This window comes from Meleagris gallopavo, chromosome 3 (assembly GCF_905368555.1).
Source record: "Meleagris gallopavo chromosome 3, MGAL_WU_HG_1.1, whole genome shotgun sequence".
NCBI lineage: Eukaryota > Metazoa > Chordata > Aves > Galliformes > Phasianidae > Meleagris > Meleagris gallopavo.
In genome coordinates, this window is record NC_139406.1 from 60,786,225 (window position 1) to 60,803,023 (window position 16,799).

A 16,799-nucleotide genomic window follows, 5' to 3' on the forward strand; every position below is an offset into this window, starting at 1 on the left:
CGGTTCCGATGGGGTGGGCGGGAGATCGGGGTGTGCGGAGGCGCGGCTCTGGGCTGTTGCCGGGGGGGGGTTGGAAGAGCGGGAGCGGCTCGCAGCGGCTGTGGCTGTGCGGGTGGTGCGCGTGTGGCGCAGAGGCCCAGAGCCTCGCAGTGGCATGAAAGGAAGAAGCCTTTGCAGACCGGTGGGTGGCATTTTGTGTTGCTTTGCTGTGGGCCTCCTAAATTCTGTTCCCTCCAGGTGTGTTATTTAGGAGATGATGCGCCAGGTAACAGCATGCAGCATGCACATGTCGTGTTTTCTCTTCCTAATGGTGATTCATGGGCATGTTATTACCTGCCCTCAGTGCAGGCTGAGGTTTGGCACTGCCTTCTGAATGTAATTTCACCGCTCCTTTTTGCCCTGACCCGATGCCATTCATATAGGTTTTAGTTACGTGTGAAACCCATGTGACTTCTCCGTGCTTCTGCCATCCTACTTGGCATTTTCTCAGCCTAAAACTTCATCTGCATTTTATGCCCTCATCTCGTGCGTTATTTTAAGACTTAAGTTGTGAAGAAGTCCTCAGAAGTTAGTATAAATGCACTCCTAAAATTAAAGAGCCAAAATTACCCCATTCCTCTAATAACACTGAAACAACTCTGTGACGTTATTATCAGTAACTGTTCACCCTATGCAATTGGAAACAGAAGTGATACAGATTCTGCAGCTCGATAAATAGATAATGTCCAGTGAATAATATTTAATGTTTATCTTGACAATAACAGTATATGAAAAGTACGGTGTTTTACAGAACAGATACATTAGATGCTATCGGTGTGTTTAGTTTCAATATTTCTTGCCTAAATATAGGAAATGATGTAGTGAATCACATGCTGTGAACAAGCCAACTCTCAGGGCTCATTCATCTGAAGCCCCAGATGAGAGGAGTGTATCTTGATGTAACAGTTCTGGGGTAACACTTAACAGACATGTCACATGCAACACAAGGCTATAGATCAATACAAGCAATACTTAATTAATGGAACTACATTTAATCTACAGAGCAGTCCGTGTTTGTTGTATGCGTGTAGGATAAATTTCAGCACATCTTTACTTAAAGTGAACGTGCACCCCCATTTTCAAAGAGCTCCATGCATTTATGACTACCTGAAGGATGAAGGCATGAGCTGACTGCTATTGGCTTCACGCCATGAGGAAAGGGCACGCGTTATTTTGATGGCTATTGGCAGACTTGTTTGCCATTTGTTTTTCTTCAAAGCTTGTATTGCACTGCACCTAGCCAATATGCATTTCCTTGTCTCTTTTTCCCACTGTGTACCTATCAGCCTCCTGTGCAGAGTGGATGAAGACAGCTGTTGTTAGCAGTCTTGCCCCTGTTGCTGTCTGTCAGTGCTGACAGCAGCTGCCTTCTCCTTTTGCCCTGGTTCAGATACTAGCAGTATCCTCAGTGATGGAAGCCAATGATAAGTCGCATGAAATTAATGAGGTGTCAGAGATCTTTAAGAACCAATTCCTTCTGATCCACAAACAGTATTTCAGGAATTACAGGTTGTTGATGTGATATTTTTTTAAAATTTAAATATATATGGTGTAATAAATAACTTCTTTTTTTTTTTTTTTAATGAAAAGGGAGACTAGTGTTGAGAATTTGTTGATGTTTCTCCTTGGTTTGTGCTTTCTCCTTGTGCTGAGTGATTCAAAAACTGTCCTGTCGCTCCAATGTATAACCTGGATCGCATTGGCCATTTCTGCAAGACAAGAACAAGCACTGTGCTGAAACATCTGGGGTCTGAATGCAGCTCTGAGTGACAAAAGCAAAGCTTTATGTGTGATGGAATCATGACAGAAGAAAACAGGAATAACAGTACCGCCAAAAAAGTTGTGTCTTGTCACTTACTGAAGAATTAGGATCTTGCAAAGGAACTGCAGCATGGATATCTTCTTTGGGTATAAACTGTGAGATATAGTTCCTAGAAATTCTCATGACCCAATGAACAATTGTAACTCACACTGCTGAGGTATCTCACCATAATTTGCATTGCAGCTGCTCTGCCACTAAAACAAAGCAAACCATTCCCTCGATGCTGGAAGGGACACTGCCAAGGTGCCCCAGTGTTGGCTCTGCGTGCAGCCCCTGCATGCACACCCAGCTATGCCAGCCTGCCTGCTCTGATGGGGAGGGTTTTTCTTGCAGCCTGGCAGTCGCCATGCTGTGGGTGTTATTTCCGTTGTATGCCTTGCTGTGGGAAGGGACGAGCTCAGCTTGAGCGTGGTCAGCTGAGATGGTTGTTAGAATTGGATGCAATATGCTGTCTTTTCAGGCATCCCTTTGATGCAAAAATACCTGAAAAAGCCAGCCTGGTCTTCCAAGTAATACCATTCTTTTAAAATTAAGACACTTGGGGAAACAGGCTGGCACCTTTCCTCTGAGCAACAAAGGCAGCTCTAAAACTGGAAGGGGCCTGTCAAAGTATTAGCACTGCATTTAAATCTCAGCCCTTCTATTTAAAGACGTAAAGAAGCAGAATGTTCTCTCTTGGAAAGACCCAAAGATCTCATTTGGTATTTTTATTGCAAACCTGATGTTATGAATTCATCTCTATTAAGGCATCTGAGACATTACCTAACTTGAATAATTAACCCTGCTTCCTGGTCAGTGTACACACAGCACGTTCTAGTTTCCACATTATTTGCATTTACTGTGCTTGACACAGGAGTGTTGTTACAGCCCTTATCTGCACTGCTCTTCTCATATCCTGCACTCAGATTTTTTGAAGCATTTACTGTGATTTCTCTGGGACACTTCTGTTCTAGTTCCAACTAAAGCATTAATTTACTACCCAAAATATCAGAAAGTTTGGTTAGACTGATAGGATCTCTGGCAAAACTGCAGGTAAATGAAACGTAAATAGGATTATCAAAAATAACTGCTGAATGAATCAACTGTTGCTGTATTCCAGTAGCCTGGGAAATGTGCAGCTGGATCGTTTAACTGCTTTAATGGCTATTTTTTCTGCCAGCAGTAGTTGGCAGCTGTTGAGTAGTGCTGTGAGACCTGTGTCCCCTCACCCTGGCCAAGCGAGCTAACTGAAGCTAGTGAGAGCTTATTTTGAAACACATCACAGTGTTTTGTTTTGTTTCTTTTCTTAAATTATAGCCATGTTCTGATTTATATAAAGGTTTTGCTTTCCTAATGAGCCTGCTAGTCATCTGAATGGGTTGGGAAGCCTACGTTCACATCACACTTTTTAGCACGACCAAGAGCGTGAACAAGGAGGTCTCTATGACTCAGTCACTTTAGAGGAATTAGGGATTACTTCACGAATTAATCATAATTAAATCATTCTGAATTCATCAGCCTCTTAATAAAAAACCAGCAGTGCGCTAATTCACTCCCTTAGACTGGAGCCAAAGAAAACACCTCGCAGCATTTCAGCATCACATGTGTTTGGAAACAACTCCCATCCCCAGGTACTTCTAACAGCAGTTCCCCTTTCATGTTCTCTGCATCTCCAGGACCGGTTTTGATGAAAGCAGGAGAAACAGCAACGTGTACCAACTACGTGAAATAAATGCGTCAGAAAAGCACTTTCACAGGAGGAATTAATGCTTGGACAGTAATTAACGTCTTATTTCTTATCTTGGCTGCCTCGGCAGGAGAAATACTGCAGACCTACAGACATTGCCAAGCACTGCCGCGGCCGGGATGGCCGCTGTGGAGCATTTCACATCTTAGCGGTTCCCCCATAGGTTCTGGTGTATTTGGTGCAGGTGTGCCAGGCTTCCCATGGACACTGAGCAGATACTGGCATTTCCCTTCTAAGGATGGAGTCCCACTGCACTTGGACTTTAGCTGTATCGGATATTTTTGTGAAAAGTCCCTGAAGGAGGGGAAATGTCAGCAACTCCAGGTATTTCCACCAGTCCCGCAGCACCCAGGTGCATGGTTATATGGTTCTGGCGGACTCAGCTAAAGCAGTCTTTCTGTGCATGCATTCTAGCAAGGTAAATCAGCCTGCAATTGCCAGTTTCGTCTGAGTATTTTAACACCAGTTTGCTGCCCTACCTTGACAGGATGGAGGTACCCATCACCTCGGAGGGCTCCCAGGGCCTCTCCTGGAGACTCCTCCTCATCCTGGAGGCTGCGCGTGAGGTGTGCGATGTAGGTGGTGGCCAGGAGGAGCACGTCCAGCTTGGAGAGCTTGGTGTCGGGCGGCACGGAGGGAAGCGTCTTCTGCAGCTCCAGGAAGGCATGGCGCAGGGTCTGCACCCGGCTGCGCTCCCGTGCGGCGTTGGCGGCCGCGGGTCGCCCTGGGCCTGTCCCGGCCCGCTGCCCAACTGCGGGGGGTAGGCAGGGGCTGCTGCTGGCAGCTGGAGGTGGTGGTGACTCGGACTCTGGGCTCAGGGTCTCCTTGCGGGCCTCAGGTAAATGCCTACAGTCCATGGGGGGCTTCCCCCGTGGGGAGGGGCCTGTAAGTGATAAGAGCGTCCATGAGGCTGGCAGCCGTGGCTGAGGGAACCTCCCCAAGCTCCTCATCACCCCTGACTTCGTGCCTGCCGTGTGCACTCCCACTGTGCTCACACTGCAACACCAAGCCTGGTGCCCTGCCAGGAGGAGACTGAAGCCCCGTGGCCAAGAGTCACTGTGGGACCAGGAGACTGTGGGTGCAAGCAGCATCCAGGCTGCCGGCACGGCCTATGGCACGGCTCCTCCTGGACACGAACTACCAGTCTGCAACCTCAGCTTGAAAATCAGCACACGTTGTGGGCATACACTGAAAAAACTTATTAAATGAACGTAGTATTTTCACCACCCAGAGAAAGAGATAAAGCATGGAGTCACATTATCTCCTGACTGATGAAGTGGATGCCTTCTACAAGCAACCCCTATCAGAAATCCGAATGCCGCCAGCTCTGGGAAAACCAAGGCTGTTGCATAAGGGTGTGAGTGACTTTTGGACTCACTGTTCATAAACCAGCTGGTTTGCTGCCACACACAGATACAGAATCAGAAGTTTTTGGGTGGTGCTGTGTGGAGCCAAGAGTTGGATGCAACATCCTTATGGGTCCCTTCCAACTCGGTATATCCTGTCATTCTACAATTCTATCTTTCACCCTTGAAAAGGTGATTTTTCTTTTGTCTGGTATTACAGTGAGCACTCTAAGGATTACTTTTTGCTTTTCTGAGCAAACCTGGCTGACCACGCCAAGCAGCCCTGCCATGGTAGGTCCCATTTACAACCAAATAACATTAGAATAAGTGTGATTTTTTCAAAAAATGATATAGGATGTGAGACTGCGTATATTTTCTATTAACAGTCTCACAGGTAATCGGGGCTCCATTTATTGCAGAAAGAAAAATGTTCTTTGCAGATGTGAAGGGGAATAGAGCCGCAGAACACAGCACCCATGTTTTGAAGGGGGAAGTTTGATGGCTCAAAAGATTGAGAACAGCATCTGCATGTCCTTGTACACGCAGCATCACTCAAGCGTTTCTGAGCTTGTCCTATCGCTTTTGTTTTCTAACTTAAAAATCAGAGTCCTGTAAGCTATATTTCGGCCATCGGGGGGCAAAAGAATCATGTGAAAACTACGGCAAAAACCTTCCTTTGAGCAAAGCTGCAATAACTGCTGAAAGGCCTTTCCCAGCTTCCAGAAAAGCCTGTGCCAAACTCCCTTTTCTTGAGCTCATTCAGTTCCCCAGCAATAAATACTCCATCGGTGTTCCCCAATATGCGGCACTCTGCAGTGAGAGTCGTACCTGAGCCAGTCGCACTTATCCAAGCAGAGCTTCCGAGCTTCCTGGGCAGCTCCCGGCTTCCTGGCCTCTCAGAGCTCTGTGCTGCCTTGGGCCAGCAGCAAAAGCACCTTATGAAAGCAGTCAAAGACAATGGGATTTTTAACATCGAAATAAAAATCAATACCCGTGAATGACTGAAGGTCTACATTTACAGAAGTTAGACCTTGATGCTGCAAAGCGTTTCAGCCCCACACTGAAGTCCCCAAAATTCCCAGTGCAACCACGGCTGACAACAGCAAAAAAGCCACAGCGATGAGCCAAGCCAATGACTGTGATAATTATCATCTATCTATAATCTACTTGAGCTTGTTCCGAATGACAGCAAAAAACAGTCCTTGAACTGTTTAATTTCATATGTGATCAGGTAATAGTGTGTTATTTCCCGGTGTTTTCTCCCTCTGTTAAGCTGGCTCTGCATGCCTGTTAGTGACACAAATATTTCCGCTGCCACTGCTGAGTCAGTATGGTCACAAACAAAAGCAGAGCGTGGTTCTGCTCCCAGCTTCATCGGTGGGATTTCTCATTTGCTATCCTGCTGAAATCCCACTGAAATGAAGAAGTCTTCCCTGACACTGGATGAGCCTGCGTTGCACAAGGATACAGACAAACTGAGTTAGCAGTGCTCGTCGATCCGCTAAAACACTTCTATGGTGGGTTTACATGCAGTTATGTCTTTGCAGTGTTGGAGTGTGACAAAGCAGAGTTATGCTGGCATTGTATATGACAAACAAAATAAAAACACACGTACCTGAACACCTCATCTCCTCATGCATCCCTTGGAAACTGGACTGGGCATTGCAGGAGCTTCACATCTGCAGGAGATGAAGTCCTGGGCCTGAGGAAAATAAGCAACAATTCACTTGTGGAAATCAGAGGTTTCATTCACTCCAACTTCAGTTCTGTGCTGTCGGCTTTCTATTGAGAGCACCGGCCTGGGACAACGTGACGCCCAGAAAACCAGAGTGTCTGTGGGGATGTGTGTGCGTTTGTGCTCGCATCCTATTCGCTGCGGTTTGCTTCTGTGGTCCCCAAAAGTTCATGATCCAAAATGCCACTGCCGAAAACTAAAGCAAATTAGTTCCCGCATCACCTGGTTGCAGATTTTGCAAGCAGGAGGTTTGGGTTTAAGGCAGTGAAACATTCCCCTGAGCAGTGTGCCAGCACACACGGACACAGGGCAGGCAAAGGGACCTGGAGCCAGCGGCATGGCATCCTATCTCAGCATTCGTTCCGATGCACTTCTGCTGCGTGCTGCATTTCTCAGGTGGGCAGATGCACGCGTGCTTCACGCGACATCACAAAGACAGCATCGGTTCGAAATTTCATTAGTTTGCAAGAGAAAAGAGCAGAATGCTTTCTCATTCCTATATGCTGCGTGAAAGAAGTGGTGATGAAGGGAAGAAGGGGGAAAAAAAGAGAAAAGAAGAAAGAAGAAGACAGCGAGAAGCCCCGACGGGACGCCGACCCGCACTTACCGTCCCGGCTGCATCACCCGCCAGGCCCGGCCCGCCCCCTTTATAAGCCGGCGGCGGCCTCAGCGCGGGGCTGGGCGCACCTGGCCCCGCCACCGCCCGCGGGCAGCGACCGCCCCTCGCCGCGGGGGACGGACCGACAGCGCGCTGCGGGCGGCCCGGCAGCTGCGGTTGGGCTGCGCCGCGGCGTGGGTTGGAGCGGCGGATTGAATCGGCGGGCCCGGGGTCAAACGGTTTTTGTAGAGAGCTTTCCCTCCGCCCCGTCGCCGGTTCTTTGTCCGGTTTGTCATACGGCCGTGTGTCCGCCCGTCCGTCCGCGATGCTACGGGCGCGGCGCCGTCCCACGGCCCCACACGGCAGTGGGCACTCCGAGCCGCGGGCGGGACAAGGTGCAAGGAGAGCCGGTTTGGAACCGAGCGGGGTCATTGGGGATCGGTGACGCTAATGAGGAGGGACGGGGCAAATAAACAGCGAGGGGATAGAGTTCTCCCAGAAAAACATTTTGAATGGAGCCTGATTTCACGATAACGCAGGCACAATAAATCAAGCCTTAGGCGCAGTAGAATCTGAGCAATTTGTCACTGCTTTTGCAGCCAAGAAAATTAAGAAGTTAATCGCTAACTGTAAGGGGGAGCCCGGGAAGGGGCGGTTTGGGGCAGGAGATTGGGGCCGGGTGGGCACCTCGGCTCCGTCCCGCGGCTGCTCGGCTCCTGCGCTGCCCGGCTCCGCACGGTGGCGCGTGGGACCGCCCCACAGACAGCCGCTCCTGGGATCGGGCTGCCGGCACTGCGGGGGTTTCCCTTCTTCTTTCGGCAGTGATTCTAACAGAAGTCACTCCGTGGGGATTTACAAGGCCGCAGTTACGGGCCTCGTCTGTACCGTGGGTCGTAGCATCGTAGAATATCTCGAGTTGGAAGGGACCGCAAGGTTCGTCGAGTCCAACTCCTCGCTCCACTGCCAAAATCCAAACCTTGTGTCTGAGGGCGCTGTCCGAACTCGCTGAACTCCAACAGCTCGAGACCGTGTCCACTGCCCTGGGCAGCCCGTTCCACGCCCACCGCCCTCTGGTGCAGACCCTTTCCCTAACCCCCAGCTGCCCCTCCCCTGACACAGCTCCATGCCGTTCCCTCGGGCCCTATCCCTGTCACACAGCAGAGCTCAGCGCTGCCCTCTGCTCCCTGTGAGGAGCTGCAGCCATCAGGCCTCCCCTCAGCTCCTCTGCTCTGCGCTGAGCAAACCAAGGGCCCTCAGCTGCTCCTCGTACACCTTGCCCTACAGACCCTTCCGCATCTCTGTATGGATGCTCTTTTGGAGATCTCCTTTGGATGCTCTCTAATAGTTTTGTGCCCTTCTTATGTTGAGGCACCCAAACTGCACTCAGTGCTTGAGATGGGGCTGCACAGCACAGAGCAGAGTGGGACAATCCCTTCCCTCACCCATCCAGCAGCTGTGCCCAGAAGAATGATGGCTGTGGCTCCCTGGAGGCTGATGGAGCACCCCCAGGAGCTCCTCTTTCCTTTCCTGATGGCCACAAACGCACCAGATCGTGCACACACCAGAGGGCTGGTTCTGCCATACCCCAAGGCAGTGTCCTTGCCTGCCCAAGACATGTCCGCTCAGAATGGACTTTTAACTTTTTGCATTGCAACGAGGAAAACAGATCCAATGATTTTTCCTTCCATCAACTGTTCAAGTGTAACAGGCTGCTGCAGCTGCTGCTTCTTCTCTCCCAGATAAATGCCTGAGCTGCTCCCTTGCCTTACCTTTTACAGTATATTTCAGATGTGAGAAATGCTCTGGTCACAGAAGAGCTAGATTTCAAGTGTGATTTAAGTAAGGAACAGCTCTGCTGGAGACTGTGATATTTTTCCAGATATGCTTTGCTCCCTTCTTGTCACATTGCTCTCTGCTTTTACAGCTCCAGTTCAGTGTGAACACTTGTGGCACTTTGCTCCATTTTGTTCATTTTCACCCCTTCTTATTTCTCCGATAAGAATTTTAAAAATGTGTTTGTCTGCTGATAAGGTACAGCGTGAATATTAACACTACTGACTGCAGTGTGGTGTGAGCTGCTGCTCTGGGGAACTTGTGTGAAACCCCACAGCCCATTCTGGACAGGGAACTGCTCATTCAGATCTTAAATATGTGTAGAAATAATAAACTAAAATCTTAAAGTGAAAGTTGAAAATACTCAGAACCTATGAAGACTGTCGCTCTCTGGTTGACTCACAGCAAAACCCACATGGAGAAGTACTAAACATCCTTAAAAGGTTTTTAAATGGAGATGTGCAAGGGTGGGAAGGCATCCCCAGATATACTGTGCTACAAAGGCCAGAGGGCAGCTTTGTAATGCCACGCATCGAATCCAGCAGCTGGTCAGCATTCAACAGTCACCAAATTATTTACATTTGTCTTTGGAAATTGTCTTACTGAGAAGCAGCTTTTACAGTTCTGTCTTCCTTGACCTGAATATCATAGATGATCGCAGCAAAAAACAGAAGTATCATCTGGGTCAATACTAATTTCAGTAATGGACTACTAGCAACAGTTTCACATCAGAACTTTTTTCATTGTTTCACTATTTTCTGTTTTTTTTTTTTTTGTTGTTCTGATGCTGAACTACTCCAAAGCTGTAATGGAAGCAAGTGGCAGCTCCAGGCTGGGATACCACTCAATTACTACATTAGTTTTGGAAATCAGTTTCCTTGCTACCAATGAAAAGTATCTTGTAACTCAGGGAAAATGCATATGAGAGTTAAGTTTGTTTAAATCACATTTATCTAAAGACATCAAAACATAAATGACAACGAAATACACAAAACACTGAATGTAAAAAGACAGATCCTGATTTTCTAATTCGGGGAAAATTATTTCCTTTTTCATTGAGGGTCTCAAGGACAAGACATTGTACTGACATTCAGACAGAGAAACTCTATTAGGAAAGGTTTCATTCCAGGAGCAATTTGCAGTCCATACTTTCCTTATCTATACATTTGGAGTTTTCCTGTATCTGAAGATATGAGCACTCATCTAATTACTCAAACCAGTGCAAAGCAGCCAAACTCAAGTCCCAGCTACATAAAGCAGAAGCTGATGTCAAATTAATGTGCAATATTCCCAACCCAAAAATTCATCAGTACAGATACCATCAATCTCGTTGAGCTTTTTTCTAACTATTCCACGTCATTTATCAAAAACAGAAAAAATCCTAATCATGGAAATAACTTTTTAGGACTACGAATCTTCTCACACATCATGTGCTGATGGCTCCCTTCTTGCACTATGGGACTATTAGCACACCTCTGTGTAATTGTTAAGAGTATCATACATGGAAGTAACCTAAGACACTGGTTAAAGGCAACTTATTTGCTGAGGAAAGTTAAGAAGAAGACAACTAGTTCAGCCCACTAAGTGCTGATATTTTCACATGCATACAATACAGAATGTCGCTTCTAAATAAATCGGCAGTCACCTTACATTTTGGAATGCTCTTACAAGGCAGTGTTAAGTTCAACGTACTTAATGTTGTCTGCTTTTTAGATTATAAAGACACAGAAAACATATTCAAACAGATGTCAGTAAACTTCCTTTTTTAGTTTCGAGAAGGAAAAAAAATCCAGTAATGGCCAAACTGTGCATCCTGTATCTTCTGACTTTCAGAGTTCAGCTTGGCTCTGCCATTTACTTCAGATTCCTCCTCAGCCTGCATCAGAGAGATCAGAGAAGAGAGATCAGACCATTACGGCAGAAGCACACCAAAGCCACCATTGCTTCCGTCTCCATCAACGTGCCTCAGGACCACGCAGCATTTCCAAAAAGTTTATCATCGGTGTTATCAAAAGCTGCAGGTGAAAAAGGAACAAAATATGCTTGGTCCTGCCATGTTGTGAGGATATCAACCTAATTAGATGATTTGGGATATGAAGGGGCCCTCAGCACAGAACTGACCAGCTTTTTCCATATACACATAGAAATATTTGGTCAGCCATCAAGTTTGTATCAAATACTGTTAATTTTCAAGTTCCACAAGAAATAAAACTTTACTAATAGTCAAAGCAAATTCTCATCTAAATGAAATCAGATAAGACTAAATCGTTTATTCCAAAATATTTTACTACAAATGATGTGTAACTGATTACATCCAACTTTACTAGACATGTTATCAGTGATTAATATGACAGATTAATATATTAACTCTCTAAGAAAGGAAGATCTTATTGTTCCAAATCTCTTTTTTGAATTAAATTATTAGTTTGCTACGTGGGTCATTTCACAGCTGGCTCTGACTTTTCTTGGTTTCGATGCAGCAATTAATTCTGCTCCGAATGAAGGGAACAGAAAGATGTCAGTATTTCTGCAGTCTCTGGTTACAGTGTTACTTGAGATTGAGAGAGATTCAAATACATCTTTTTTTAGCACTGAACTTTTACAATCCTTAAAGGTCAGGTGACTAACAAAATAAAAAACACTTTCTACAAAGTAGAATAAATTACTGATTACAGTCACCATATATTACATTTATTTTTAGTGACCATAAATAGGTATTTTTGAAGTTTCATCAGTTTCTGATCCAAATGTACAATTCATGTGTAAACAGTGATGACAAAGCGTAAGTATCCCTGCATTTACTCTGACTAAGATCAGAGGAGCACCAGGAGGAGGTGTTCAAGCAGTGAGGCCTTACTTTGTTTCCCTGTTAGTACTTCCAACAGAACAACAACCTCCAAAATCACTGTGGGTTGCTCTGGAAGCATCAGGATCTTTATGGAAAGGCCTGGTCTCAGACCTCCCAGGTCTATGGTCCCTGTAATGATTTTTGGTCAGAACAAGCACCAAGAACAGTAGATTATGATTGAGTTGGAACCACTCAGGCAAATCTGACACATTCAACTCTCTGTAGCTGGATGTGATGCAACTTGGAGTGCTGTGAGAGCCAGCCAATGTCACATGGAGATGGCTCTCATGATTATTTAAAGGTGGTGGTGAGCCAGAAAGCAGCAAAAGCAAATGTCAGCATATTTTGGTGTTGTCTGCCCTCACTTCTGCCCATAGGAACAAATCTTCCTGAAAAGGAGTTTCAGGCATGTGGATGATAAGAAAGTGATTGAAAACAGACAAATAGCAAGGGAAGCTCCAAGTGGGTGTGAGGAAAAGACAAAAGTGGCAGCGGGGGGCATTTGTGCAGCGCTATGGTCTGTGGCATTGCCATCCCTGAAAACTTTCAGAACTCCACAGCAATCCAATCTGACTTCAAAGGCAGTTGTAGGCAATTGTAACAGTAGCATAGAGATGGTTCTGTTTTTAATCCCACACTTCATGATTTCCACCCACAATCATAGATTCTTTCTTCTCTAAAAGAGTGGTCAGGCACTGGAATGGGCTGCCCAGGGAGGTGGTGGAGTCACCAACCCTGGAGGTGTTCACGGAACGTTTGGATGTTGTGTTGAGGGCCATGGTTTAGTGAGAACTATTGGTGATGGGTGGATGGTTGGACTGGATGGTAGGTCTTTTCCAATGGTAGGTCTCTTCCAACCTTGGTGATTCTGTGATTCTGTGATTCAGGCAGTAATACCACTGGAACACTGGTGCTTAAATGGAGCTTGAAGGACTTCAGAAATTTCCAGGTTATGCTGAGAACAAAGGTAATATTCTACTTTACTGAAAACTTGCAGTCATTCATTATACGTAGGAATTCAACAGCCATTGCAACTTATGTTCACAAAACTGTGCAACTTTAAGTTGGCAAGGTTTGCACTTTTACAAAGCAATTGAGGAACCCAGTGACAGGTGCACACACTGAAATGCCCCAATCCCATTATGCTCAGTGCTGGCTTACAAAGCGTCTGATGGCTGTATCTGCTCAACTCTCTGATTTTTTTGTTAGCTCACAATGGTTTTTAGAAATGTTTTTTTGAGCAACCTGGTCTAGAGGGAGGTGTCACTGCCTATAGCAGGGGTTGAAATTAGATGATTTTAAAGGTCCCTTCCAACCCAAACCTTTCTATGATTCTATGAAGCCAAATGGTGAAGCAGTGTTTCTATGAGTGTATTGAAACTGGCTTCAGCTGCAGAGCTTCCAGAGTTACACTGCAGTTTTACAGAAGTTAGTAAAACACAGCACCAGTTATTTACATTGTTAATTGGATGCATGCTTCATGCAGAAAAGTGACTCGTATGATTTTGTACATTACACAATAAAAATGTGCAGTGCTAAGGCAGCAGACTAAAAAGATATTAAAGAGCTTTGAATGTTTATCACAACAGCAGGCTGTTCAAGGACTAACAACAGAGACCTAAAGATAGGAAGAATACTATGTAGTCTAAACCTGTTTCATTTATCTCATAACTTTATAATGCAGATAAAACCTGTAACACCTGAAAAATAGATATGTAAACTTTAATTTTTGCTTATTTTCCTACCCTATAGTAATTTACTCCACTTTAAAATCACTGAGCAGCCCTCTGTTAAAAATATTATCACATATCTCTGTTAAAAATATTATTAGTAAAATTCTCATGAAGGTTTCAAACAGACTGGGTTTCAGTGTTGGTGTGAGCGTACAGCAGGTCTGCACGTAACGGCCTCCAGACCCAGATGAGCCCTGCTAATTTGCTGACCTCTCTTGCCATTTGCACGTGCCATTTGGTCTTCTAAGGTCAGGCAGATAACACACATCTCCTGGAAGGGAGGCAGACTAATGCAGGCAGATGTGCCCCTGCCCCCCTGCCCACCAGCATGCAGCTCCCAGTGAGAACATGCCTGTAAGGAATGTGCTCATCTGGACGTGGAGGGGGCACGTGTGGTCTGGCTGGCAAAGCTCATCAGGAGACACGCACCCTCATTCAGCTATTTGAAAAAGGGGTTGTTCTTTTCAAGGGTACAGTGTGTCTTTCAGCGTGTGTTCTATTACTGCATGAAGCGTTCCGTGCTGTATCTAAAGATCATTTCTCTTTCCCAGTTTTGGGCACAGACAGCTAGCTGCACAGGGAACTGGAGTGGGGAGGAAAGAAAGGGTGTTTCCAAATCAGCAACCTCCAGGTAAATGGCAGAATTCATGGCCAAAAAGGAATGCCTTCTATCACTGTCTGTAATGCTGAATGATGTGGCAGTGTTAGGTATTGCAAATTTGGTGCATATGAAAGCTACTTTTTTTGAGTAACTACTACAGAAATTTAGTTTAGACGGAAGATCACAGCATTTGAGTATAACCTTACATTTGTATTGATATAGTTATCTTCTGCCTTCTAAAGAGATTATGGATTAGCACATGAAGAATCATTCAGCACCACATTTAGCAAAACTGTAAACACAGATAAAGAAAATACCATGAAGGTACGCAGCGCAGTGGCTTTAATTATGGTCCCCTGAAAGCACTCCCACTCACCTTTGCAGGTATCAAATCTACTCCAGAAAAAAGGCAAGCAACCACTCAGTTGTCTGAATTGCCAATTGTAATCTTACAGGGACCATGGTAACCAGAAACTGCTCACACCTGATATCCAGCCCAATAGCTCTGCTTCAGCGATGCTATTTCAGAATTTCCTCTCTTCATCCTTATAGTTTAACTTATCTAGCATTCCACTGACTCCTCTCATATGCCACAACATGATTTTCACATCCCATCAGTGGCAAGAAAACTCCTTGTGTTTCTCTTCCTCAGCCTTCATAATTAATTGCCAGTTGGTACTTTCTAGACCTCACTGAGATGTTTACGTTTTTCCTTCCACACCCCCACCAAGGAAAGGCAGTGAGAGGGGCTGTAGCTGCTGCAAAAGGCACTCCAGGCCGGTTGGAAAACATGATCTCAGCTCTGCCCTAGTGCTCCAGCTGGTATCACCAAGTATTTTATGCACTTAATTCTGAATGGCATTGAATTACTTGCAGGCAGTGGCTAAATGCAGCCAGAGGGTGCTCAGCTAAAACTTCACGTATTTGTATCTTAACTCTGTAGTTCCCATTTTTTTCTGAAGACAAGGCTGAGAGTATTCCCTATTTTTGAAGGTGCAGAAGCGTGCTGAAATTGATATTCAGTATGAGAATGATATTTAAGGCTGTGTGGAGGTAATGCTCCTCTCCCTCCCCCAAATAAGAGAACTATATTCTCTAACATGACATAAGAGCATGATTCTAAGTCATCTTTTGGGTACACAACTAATACTGATGCGACTCCAAGATCCTTGAACTACACAGGACTAACACAGTGGCCAGGAGATTTCTTATGGTTAGCTGACACAATCTAGAGTAGGAATTATTAGTCAACTCTATCATTTAAATACGCTGCCATATTTTCAAACACTGCACATGCACTGGAGAAACAAAAGGTGACTTTCCCACCGAATTCTGAACTGCAAACCTATAACAATATTTACCTTAATGAGTAAGGAAATGTGGGCAGACACTGCTGGTTACAGTTTAAGTTTACAACATCAAAATTTCAACAACTTTCCTACTCAGGGAAAATTAATAACAGCGTTTCCCATTGGAAGGTATTGAGTATCTTTAAAATGGTTATTTGTTTTCTTTTAATTAATTCCTGTCAATATTTCTAAATGTTCAAAACTAACTTTTAAAATCCAATATGAAGTTGCTATTGTTTTTGTATTATCAAAAAAGAAAGATTAATGACACATTTCAGTAACTGAGTAATAAGTGGCTTTCTTCATTGTTCAAGCTATATGTAATCCTCAGTGGATCTTAGATGTAGGTTAAAAAGGTATTTAATGCCTATTTTTCAGTTGCCAAGGGTCAAAAATCACCTAGCTTGTATAAAGAAAGAGGAAACATCTGTTGGAATAATTTATTTGGCTAACACAGAGAGTAGGATTAAAATTCACTGATTTCTTTGGTCTGATACTGAATTTCAATTAAACAATGGAAGTAATTGTTCAGTTTGACAAAATTTCCTTTGCTTCACACTTGGGCACACTTGTGCATATCACTGATTACTGAATCTGACTAGGGAATACTCTGATTTGTGATTACTTCATGTCTGCCTGCACTCCAAGAAAGAATATTCTTGTATTTCAGCTTGTTTTTCACCTTCCTAAACATTTTAAAGAATTCACAAACCATTTTCTAATTCTCAAGACTCTTTGGTTTCAATGACATTCCACCAGTAACAAGAATATGTTGCTAAGACATATTAAGACAGAGTATGTCTTAAGATGAGCAATTACACGTGAAATGGCATATATGTAATTACACATGTATGGCAACCTCTGGCATCCAGGAGAGGAGTCCTACTTTCAAAGCTTGTTGAAATATCAAATGTATGGTGCCTTACTGTTGTTCACTATAATCTTTTGTGAATCCAATTAAAAACATGTGTATATGTACATGTCTATATTATATATGTGTATATTATATTAATACATATTATATAATGTGTATATAATATATATATGTAGGTATATATTATATCTGTATAATCTCTCAAATTGTAATAGCTTACATTTGCAAATTAAATAAAGACAGATTGCATAGAAAATACAATCTTTGCCTTTCTAAAGTCAAAAGGAATTTCAAA

At 44.5% G+C, this 16,799-nt stretch overlaps 2 protein-coding genes and 1 long non-coding RNA gene across 9 annotated transcripts in view; 1 reads left to right on the top strand and 2 right to left on the bottom strand.

Annotated features, from left to right (window-relative positions):
• Positions 1-7: 7 nt before the first annotated feature.
• LOC109366806 (uncharacterized) lies at positions 8-16,749 on the top strand. Of its 4 annotated transcripts, XR_014882560.1 has the most exons (4): positions 8-181; positions 1,630-11,120; positions 12,835-12,914; positions 14,232-16,746. It is a non-coding gene; the product is annotated as an uncharacterized LOC109366806 (long non-coding RNA). The 4 variants fall into 4 exon arrangements; XR_014882558.1 differs by having other exon boundaries at positions 1,630-12,914; positions 14,232-16,749; XR_014882559.1 differs by having other exon boundaries at positions 12,835-16,749.
• On the bottom strand, positions 725-5,906 carry TCF24 (transcription factor 24). Its single transcript, XM_031552874.2, has 3 exons — positions 5,762-5,906; positions 4,067-4,470; positions 725-1,748 (listed from the first exon to the last, which is right to left on the bottom strand). The coding sequence occupies exons 1-3, from the start codon at positions 5,904-5,906 to the stop codon at positions 1,635-1,637; spliced, it is 663 nt and encodes a 220-aa protein (XP_031408734.2). The 3' UTR covers positions 725-1,634.
• Positions 10,033-16,799, bottom strand: part of PPP1R42 (protein phosphatase 1 regulatory subunit 42) — a 20,679-nt gene continuing 13,912 nt past the window's right edge. For all 4 annotated transcript variants that reach the window (XM_085221218.1, XM_085221220.1, XM_010708993.4 and 1 more), the window contains one exon: positions 10,033-10,975. In XM_085221218.1, coding sequence (XP_085077344.1) covers positions 10,971-10,975 — 5 coding nt within the window. In that variant the 3' untranslated portion in view covers positions 10,033-10,970. The remainder of the gene's footprint in view (positions 10,976-16,799) is intronic.

Excerpts from the sequence above, each read along its gene's own strand:
- TCF24 (XM_031552874.2), bottom strand. The coding sequence starts at position 5,906 with ATGTTAAAAATCCCATTGTCTTTGACTGCTTTCATAAGGTGCTTTTGC. Across the intron at positions 4,471-5,761 it reads GATAAGTGCGACTGGCTCAG|GCCCCTCCCCACGGGGGAAG; the intron begins GTACGACTCTCA and ends TATCACTTACAG. Across the intron at positions 1,749-4,066 it reads GGTACCTCCATCCTGTCAAG|AAATGGCCAATGCGATCCAG; the intron begins GTAGGGCAGCAA and ends CTTGTCTTGCAG.